The sequence below is a fragment of the Sturnus vulgaris genome, chromosome 2, assembly GCF_052056855.1.
Source record: "Sturnus vulgaris isolate bStuVul1 chromosome 2, bStuVul1.hap1, whole genome shotgun sequence".
Taxonomy (NCBI): domain Eukaryota; kingdom Metazoa; phylum Chordata; class Aves; order Passeriformes; family Sturnidae; genus Sturnus; species Sturnus vulgaris.
The window spans coordinates 21,327,482-21,336,344 of record NC_142244.1 but is presented as its reverse complement, the minus strand read 5'-3'; the positions used below and the strand labels follow the sequence as shown (position 1 = coordinate 21,336,344).

The 8,863-nt window shown below is 56.6% G+C and overlaps 1 protein-coding gene and 1 long non-coding RNA gene across 3 annotated transcripts in view; one reads left to right on the top strand and one right to left on the bottom strand.

Moving 5' to 3' along the window:
- Window positions 1–8,400, bottom strand: LOC148224663 (uncharacterized). Of its 2 annotated transcripts, none has more exons than XR_015801169.1 (2): window positions 8,214–8,400; window positions 1–213 (listed from the first exon to the last, which is right to left on the bottom strand). It is a non-coding gene; the product is annotated as an uncharacterized LOC148224663 (long non-coding RNA). The 2 variants fall into 2 exon arrangements; XR_015801168.1 differs by lacking the exon at window positions 8,214–8,400 and adding an exon at window positions 304–508.
- Window positions 6,761–8,863, top strand: part of GRIK1 (glutamate ionotropic receptor kainate type subunit 1) — a 92,874-nt gene continuing 90,771 nt past the window's right edge. Inside the window, exon 1 of the mRNA XM_088158811.1 lies at window positions 6,761–6,887. Coding sequence (XP_088014937.1) covers window positions 6,761–6,887 — 127 coding nt within the window. The remainder of the gene's footprint in view (window positions 6,888–8,863) is intronic.

The following is an 8,863-nucleotide window of genomic DNA, read 5'->3' as shown; positions in this document are numbered from 1 at the left end:
CTCTCTCACTCTGCACTTGCCTCTGCCTTTATTTCTTTACCTTTGTCCCGTGTATTTTATGGAAAATATGTGTTTGAGATGAAAAGCAATGTGTTCTCCCTTACCGGGCAAAGACATCTGCAGGATTTCCATGGTGCTCCTTTCTGATCCTCTCTGGGTTTTCACATTCTGCCCGGCCTGGTGCTGGATCATCACCCAAGTGCCTCTGATTCCCTGGGAAATCAAAGATACAAAAGGGATTGAGTGCTGCCTCTCCAGACTTGCTCAGAACAAGTTTCCTGCAGCAAGCTGGCATTTCTGAACCTGCTCCTGAAGTGTATTTTCATCTCCAAGATGAACAGAACAGATTCTGGAGCCAATCACCCAGCACCCAGGTGCAGCCCAGGGAATCTATTTATGGTGAAACCAAGGGCTTAGCACAGCCCTCCATTAGAGCAGCGAGAGCAGTCACACAGGGCGTTTTCCTCACTGCTTTGGAAGGAAGCAAAGAGCACGGGCACACGAGGGATGTGCTGGCAAGGGAAGGGCATTGCGGCAGGAGGTCGCCGGCAGCGCTCCGTGCGTGCGGCCACGGGCAGGAAATGTCGCGGCCGGCAGGGAGGACAAACGGACCGGAGCGCAGGGAACAAATGTTTGGTTTGCAGCGCCATCAAGGAGCAGAGGGCTGTGACGGCAGGGGTGACACGTCCAGCCACGGAGTTTGCTCCAGCGCAGGGATGAGCAGGGAGCGGGCCAAGGGAAAGCGCTGCCCGGGCACGTTTGCAGGGCACAGACGGCACCTGAGACGCCGGCCCTGAGCACAGCCCCCAGGGAGCGCCGGGCACCGCCAGCCTTGGCTTCCTGTGATGCCACGCTCGGCCTGGCCCTCAGGAAGGGCTCCTCCTGCCATGGGCCACCAGCACGAAAGGGCCGGGAAAGCAGCGCTGGGGACAGACGGCGGCGTGCGAAGGGGACCTCGGCCGTCCCCCCTCAATTGCAACATTTCCTCTCAGCAGCAGCACAAAATGAAGAGCTCGCAACAACTCAACTGACAAACTCCCTTTCAACTTTTGGTTTTCTGTTTTGTGCAAAAAAAGACACTCGAAAACCAGAAAGCACAGACTCACCAGTGCCTGCAGCAGCAGCCCAAACACCTGCATTACATAAATTCATTAAATTAATTAAATGCAAGTGCTTCCCACTCCTCCTTGTCCCAGCTGCCCTGCGCTGCTCCCTGATTGCCAGGTCCTGGCAGTGACCAGCCCTGGTTTTGATTTATTTATTTAGGGATGGACAGTGCCCTGGAGATGTTTGGTTATTTATTTATTTATTTATTTATTTATTTATTTATTTATTTATTTACTTATTTATTTAGGGATGGACAATGCCCCGGACATGTTTGGTTATTTATTTATTTATTGATTGATTGATTTAGGGATGGACAATGCCCCGGAGATGTTTGGTTATTTATTTATTTATTTATTTATTTATTTAGGGATGGACAATGCCCCGGAAATGTTTGGGTTTTGGTTATTCAGGGATGCACAAAGAAAAGATCCAGCAGCCAGGGACAGAATCAGAGAATCCCATCCCTGGAAGGGTTTGCTGGATGAGGTTTGGGGCTCCCTGCTCCAGTGGCAATTGTCCCTGCAAAGGACATGGCCTGAACCCAAACTTGAGTCACACTTGGCCACTGGCACTGCAGGAAACTCAAAGGGGAGATCCTTTGGTGTGTAAAGGCAAACAGCACAAATCTAGAAAATCATACAAATCTACAAAATTATACAAATCTACCAAATAATGCAAACGTACAAATTTACAGAAATCTACAAAATAATACAAATCTAGAAAATTATACAAATGTATGAAACAATACAAATCTACAAAACAATGCAAATGTCCCAAACGATGCCAATCCCCCAGTGACTCCTTTGCTGTCAGTCTCCTCCCATGCCCAGATGTTTCCCTTCTCCCCCCTGCCCTGGCCAGCTCCAGCTGTGGCTGCATTTTGGCATTTGGCCGTTTATTGGCACTGACACCCAACGATGGTGCAAAGTTGCAGCTTCCTGCTTGTGTCTTTGGCCTTTGTGTGTGCCATGAGTCCCCTGAAGGAAAGCAGGAGACACAAGCAAAGGAAATGTTTGTGCTGCTGGAGCAGCTCTCCTGTGCTCTCACAGGTGCTCACAGGTGCTGCAGCTCTGCAGTCTGGTGTGGGGGGAAAAGCAAATACCTGCTCCCTCATGGGAAAACGTTGCTCATTTGGGACTGAGAACTCTCAGAACCTGCAGCCCCAAAATTCCTGCACGCGAGGGGGTGACAAAGAGACTCTCAGCACACGAGCCTTGCAGAATTCCCAGATATTGGTGAATTTGGATCGCTGTGCAGGGGCTGCCATGAAGATATTTATTTGAAATGCCAGCTGCAGGAGCCTGAACACACAAATTTCAAAGAGTGATCAGCCCGAGGCAGTTTGGGGAAAAAGGAAAATCGTGCCCTGCTGTAACCTCTGATGGCAGCAGGTCCAAGGCTGAACTCACTGCAGCTGGAGTGGGGCACTGCCCCAAAGGGTTCCCAAGTTTTTATGCTGTTCCCTTGCCTGGCTAAGGGACAAAAGTCAATGAAGGGACTTTACAAAGATCACACATGCATCTCTAAAAAATTAATCCATGGCTAATTCAGCATTTTGGAGGAAAAATAAAAAGATGTATCCCCTGTCCCCCTCCAGGCACCCAGAGGCTGCCATGGGGTCACCCCAAACCTTCCCCAGGACAAAGGGGCACCAAGAAGGGGCTTTGCAAAGGGATCCAAGGAGGAGCCGCCGTCTGCCCAAGGCACAGCAGCATCTCGGGCTGTGAGTGTGAGCAGGGTGGGTGGCAGTGCCACCAAGGCCGAGCCCAGGCGTGTTTGTGTCGCTGGCGTCACCAAGGCAGGCAGCAAACGCTGCGTGGCTTCCTCAGGGCTCTGAGAGCAGAGAGCACCAACTCTGGGCACACTCGGGGCCCCCAGCGCCACCCCCAGCCGGCAGGAAGGGACCCGCGGGGACAGCAGAGCGGGCAGGGAAACCCTCGCAGGAAAAACAGCCCCGGAGGGCCGATGGGAACAGCAAAAGCCATCCTCTGGAACAGCAGGGAGCGATCCATGGGAATAGCCATCTGCAACATTCCTCTGTGGGGTTACAGCCTTGGGGAAATGGAGACATCTGTACCCCAGAAATGGCCACGCTGCTTCTCGGCAACTTCTCCAGAGAGAAGGAGGAGCTCAAAAGAAAATTTATTCCAGCCCTAGGAAATTGCCTTCAGGATTTTACCTGGATCTCTACTAGACCATGAGTAGTGACAAAATAAATCGTCAGGCACTGCCGAATTCCTGATTAATTTATGGACATCTTTTGGAAAAAGGAAGGCTAAAACACACACAGGTACACGATAATAAAAGATAATTTGCAAAGGGCCGTGCCAAGGCAGCAATCTGAGCAATCATTTTTCTCTTTTCCATCGTTTCAGATGCAGAATCACCAAACTAACACGAGCTCTGTATATCACAACCCTGCCTGGGAACCTTTCCAACGAGAACTATTAAAATGAGGAAATATTAAACAATGCCAACGTTTCCCCTTATTCTGTGCCTGCCACACCACTGCACACAGTGAACAGGACCTGGCATCCTGGCCCAGCCTTCCCAAACTTTCTCCTGCAGGAAATGCCAGGTGATTTCCAGAAGGGAACCTGTTAGCCACAATTCCTCAACAACGCCATCCCTCCCGTTTCCTTTTGGCAATATTTCAAACCGGGAATCTCCCCTAAAATATTGACATGGTACCATAAAATTCATAAGGCTGATACAAATCGTTGTGCAGGAGCTGATGGCACCATCAGTAACATCAGGGTGAATGTGCATGTCCATCAGGAATTCAGAATAAACCCATCCCCTCTGAGGCTGAAATCCACTGTGCACTGAACACCTGGGGAGCAGAAAATACCAGAAGAACACATGAGAAATGCTGGGCTCTGCCTGCTCTTAATGCTGGATCTAATCTGAGAAATAAAAAAAAAAAATCTTTGGAGTGCAGTGCCAGCAATTGAATCCCAAATGCCCTCCTGGCTTGTGGTGAGGATGGATTTATTTGGGTTTTTGGCTGCCCCACAGCTCAACTTGGGTGTTGAATCCAGGACCCTGGGAATTCTCTTCCCTGCCAGGGGGGCAACAGCAGCTCCTTGTTTTTAATGGCACACAGGGTGGATTTTGGGAGCAGTGCTGCAGCTCAGGATCAGGATCTGATGGATTTCACAGCATGACCCGGGACTCCCAAACCCACCCCAGAACTGGGGAAGGACACAGAGTGGAAAGGAGGGGTCTGACATCCCCAAATTCAGTCAGGAGTCCCTGATACCACACAAGGTTTCAGCTGCCAGCCCCACAGGATTGTTAGAAATAGCAATTGGGGTCACAATCACAAATTATATCCAGCTGCAATTCCATGCTGGGGAAAACCTGGAGAGACTTCAAATTCCTGTGTAAAGGACCCTGTCAGCATTGGAAAAATCAATGTACAACATGTGCACACCAAGGGCAGCAAAGCAGAAAACAACATTGCTGATTTCAGGAGGAAATTGTACCTGGGGAATCCAAACCATGCCTGAAAAATACAGCGTGGGGCTCTGAACCCCCCAAAATACACCGTGAGAAACATAAAGTGAGGCTCTGACCCAAACAAGTTTGCTCGAGGTCTCTCAAAACATCAAGGGCACGAGGAAAAGTCAGATTTAAATTAAACTACAAAGCACAACAGGTTTCTTTACTTACAAAGGACAACGAGGGCACAACAAGGAAAGCGAGCTACAACAAAACCAAACAAATTCCAGGCAATCAGAGCAGAAATGAATGGAAACGACCTGGGGCTGTGTGTGTAAAGGGTGTAAAAATGATGGAAAAGGAGCTCAGCCTAAAGCCGAACAACCCCTAAACTCAGCAGGACTCAGACTGAGCTTACAGCTTCATTTGCAGCTGAAGGCCAGCAGTGCAGCACAGAAACAACAGCGAGCAGCCGAAATGAGAGCGGGGCTGAAGGCAAGGGCCAGGTTTGCTGTGGCACACGGGCCAAGGGTGCGCTGAAGAAAGGAGCGATGGAAAATCCCCCTCGGGGATACTCACTCGGGATGTGTCTGCACCTCCTGCGGGGATGCCAGGGCCCGTGTGGGACACTGCTGAGAGGGAGCAAAGCCATCCCGGAGCAGTGTGGGGCACAGGGCCCCGTGCTGGTGCTGCCGGAGCCCCAGAGAAGGGTTCAGCAGAGCCCTGGCTCACGGCGGCCACAGCAGCGTTCCCTAGGGCTGCTGATGAGAAAAGCGGCGGCTCCTCGGCACAGCGCTTTTGTAAGCTCGGTACGAGCGAGCCCAGGTGCTGCTGAGCGGAGCTGAGCAGCTTTTCCCCGCACGGGCTGAAAGGGAACGCGCCCGGCTCTGCCCGGCCCAAAGCAGGAGCGCAGAGCGCGGCTCCGAGCGGGACGTGCCCGGGAACGGCAGCTCTGGAATTGCTGCGCTGCTCTGGGAGCAGCGGGCAGCGCTCCCCAGGATCCAGGGCACACACACAATGTGCGCGTTTCCCGTCCCGCGGCACTGCAGCGTGTGCTGCCGCTGCTGCACGAGTTCATTTCTGCAGCGATAGCTGGCCAGGCTGCAGAGGAATACTCAATAAACAAATCGAAATGATCCCACTTCTGCATCTCAGCCCTGCAGTCCCAGCTCTGCTGCTAGGTGGGAGTCGTTCTCTTCTGGTGGTGTTTGCTTTTCTCTGAGCACCTCAGGACCCGTGTGTTTGCTCTGTGGTGAAGCACTCTCAGTTTCCCTGGACCTCCAAAAACCAGATTTAAAAAATCCCTCGAGAGCTCCAAGCGAGCAGGGGAAGCGATGTGGTGGCCGAGCCAAGGCCCAGGGGATGTGATGATCCCTGTGCCTGAGAGCTCCAAATCGGCTGGAGGATTCCTCACGGGCTGGATCCCGCCCTGCTGTCCCCTCGCTGAGGGGACACACGCTTGGGGACACATGGCCCGTGCCCTGCTCGGCCGCAGGGCAGCAGAGACGCTGCTGGAAGCGTTTCCTTCCTGCCGTGCCCTCGTCCCCAGCGGTGTCCCCCAGCCTGTGCACTGTCACCCTGTGCCATGGCAGGCGCTCCGGGACGGAGCTGCCCCGCACAGGACAGCCCTCCCAAAAACCAGGATCTGCGGGGCTGGAGCGCACGGGGGGAAAGGGAGGGGCTGCGGGGAGAGACCCGCGAGGGCTGGGGGGACAGGGCGGCGACAGCGACAGCGACAGCTCTGCCTCTGTGCCTGTCCCAGAACAGCGGGAACCCAGAGTGCCAGGACGGGTGGGGTTGGAAAGGATGTCTGGAGAGCCCCCGGGCTAAGCCCGTGTCGCCACCTGGAGCAGGTGACCCAGGCACGCGTGCAGGTGCGTTTGGGATGTGTCCAGAGCGGGACACTCCACGGCCTCCCTGGGCAGCTGTCCCTGTGCCCATGCCCGTGTGGGCGCGCGTGTCCCCGTGTGCGCCCGGAGCCGCCTGGCCCCGCCCGGGGCCGCCCCCGGGAGGATCCTCCCTCTCCATCCCTCCCTCCATCCCTCCCTCCGTCCCTCCCTCCGTCCCTCGGTCCCTCGGGGGGCGCGGGCAGCGCGGCGGCGGCAGCGCGGAGCCCCCGCGCCATGGGCGGGCGGCGCGGAGCGGCGAGGAGCCGGCCCGCCCGGGGCTACCCGGCATGAACCGAGCATGAACCGAGCATGAACTGAGCATGGCGAGCGGCCTCGGCCCGCGCTGGCCCCGCCGAGCGGCCCCGGGCGGCGCCGGGGGGCTCCTGCTGCTGCTGCTGTGCGCCGCGGCGGGGCTGCCCCGGAGCGCACAGCAGGTGCTGCGGATCGGTGAGTGAGGGGCGCCGGGGCAGCCCGGGGGCTCCGGGCATCTCCCGGGCATCTCCCGGCCACCTGCCGGGCATGTCCCGGGCACCTCCCGGGCACCTCCCGGGCACCTCCCGGGCATCTCCCGGGCCGCGGGCAGCTCGCCCGGGCCATCAGTGGCACCCGCGTGGCTCTCGCTCGGCGCAGCCGCCGCTCCGGAGCCGGGGGTGCTCGGGATGCTCGGGATGTTCAGGGATGCTCGGGGATGCTCGGGATGTTCAGGGATGTTCGGGATGCTCGGGGATGCTCGGGATGTTTGGGATGTTCAGGGATGCTCGGGATGTTCAGGATGTTCGGGATGTTCAGGATGCTCGGGATGTTCAGGGATGCTCGGGATGCTCGGGGATGCTGCGCTGCCGGTGCTCCGCGGGGCCGCTGCCCGAAGTTGGCCCCGGTGAGCGCTGCCGTGGAAGTTGTTGGGCGCGGGGATCCCCGCGGAGCATCCCCGGAGCCTGCAGGGTGTCGGCTCCAGGCGCTCCGCGGGACGCGCTGCGAGGGGCCCGCAGAGCCGGGCGGACACCTCCGGCCCCGCCTGAAATCTGTGCCGAGGGCTGCGGAGTGTCCCGGCTCGGAGGGCCGCAGGGGAAGCGGGGGATGCTGGATGTGTTTGTCGCTACCCCCAGGCAGGGGCAGCTCCGCGGGGCTGCGCGGAAAACTCCGCGGAACGGGAATTTATTTGGAAGTAGAAAACTCCGCACCCTGGAAACGGGGCTCGGCTCACAGTGGGTTTCTGGTGTCAGCCCAGTGAGACGGGGAATACCAAGGATCGGAAGGTTCGGGGTTAGGAGAGGCTGTGGGAAAGATATAGGCACAATCTGGCACGCTGCTGTTCCTGTCTCTCCCTCTTTCGCTTGGCCAACACTCAACATGAGGCGGGGGGGAAAAGGAAACAAATAAATTAAAAAAAAAAAAAAGGGGGGGAAGGAAGCTGTTGATGGCAGCGGGGAGAGCATCCCGCGGTTCCCAAAGCGCGTTGCCGTGCGCGGCTAAAGATCCTAAAGATGGCTTTGGACCCGGCGAGCCCTGAGCGCGCTCAGCGCGCCCTGAAACACCGCGGGAAGGCTCCGAGGGACGGGGAGCAAAGGGCACGGGGCCCGAGCAGTGACACGAGGGAAGCTGCAGCCCTTCGGGGAGCTGGGCTGAGGGCAGCAGAGCCGGGGGCACTCAGCACCCCGCGGCTCAGGATCATCATCACCATCATCACCATCATCACCATCATCACCATCATCATCATCATCATCACCATCATCATCATCATCTCCCGGCTGTCCCCGATCGGGCTGTGCTCACCTTTCCCCGGGGCTCAGGTGGAGTTTGCCGTTCCCTGCTCACCACGCAAAGCTGGGTGGTCCCGCAAACACGAGGGGAATTCAGGGAACTTTCCTGCAGTGAAACCTGGGGAAGAAAATCGTGTTCAGGTCCCCGAGGCACAGGCACCAGCGGGATGCTCTGGAAATTGCACAAAATGCTGCCTTGACTTGCTGTGGTTGGGTGGGAATAGCCCCCGAAGGAAAGAGGAGCAGCGTTTCAAGGGCTTGAGTTGAGCCTAAATGCCGGTGTGCAGGACTAAAGCCGGGCTTCTCAGCTGCCTGCAGCCTCGCAGGGAGCCAGGCAGAGCTTTGGGGTCCCCCTTTGCCACCCTGACCCTCCTGTGCTGCCTCTGGTGTGCCCAGCAAGGCTCCAGCGATTGCTTTCCCAAAACTGCCCTGCGTGGGGTCCGCAGGGCCGGGGGAATTTCGGGGTCAGATTGGCTCTGTCAGGGCACACGGGGATGGGACCCCAATGCTGGCACCCCCCTGTCACTGGCACAGCACACAAAGAGCCATGAGGCTGAGGAACTGCAGAGGGATGTGCAGGGGAATCCATGCTCGGGGGTGTGACAGGGCTGGGAATACATCAAATATTGAGTGTATTCTTCCTGCCTCTGGAGTAATGATGCT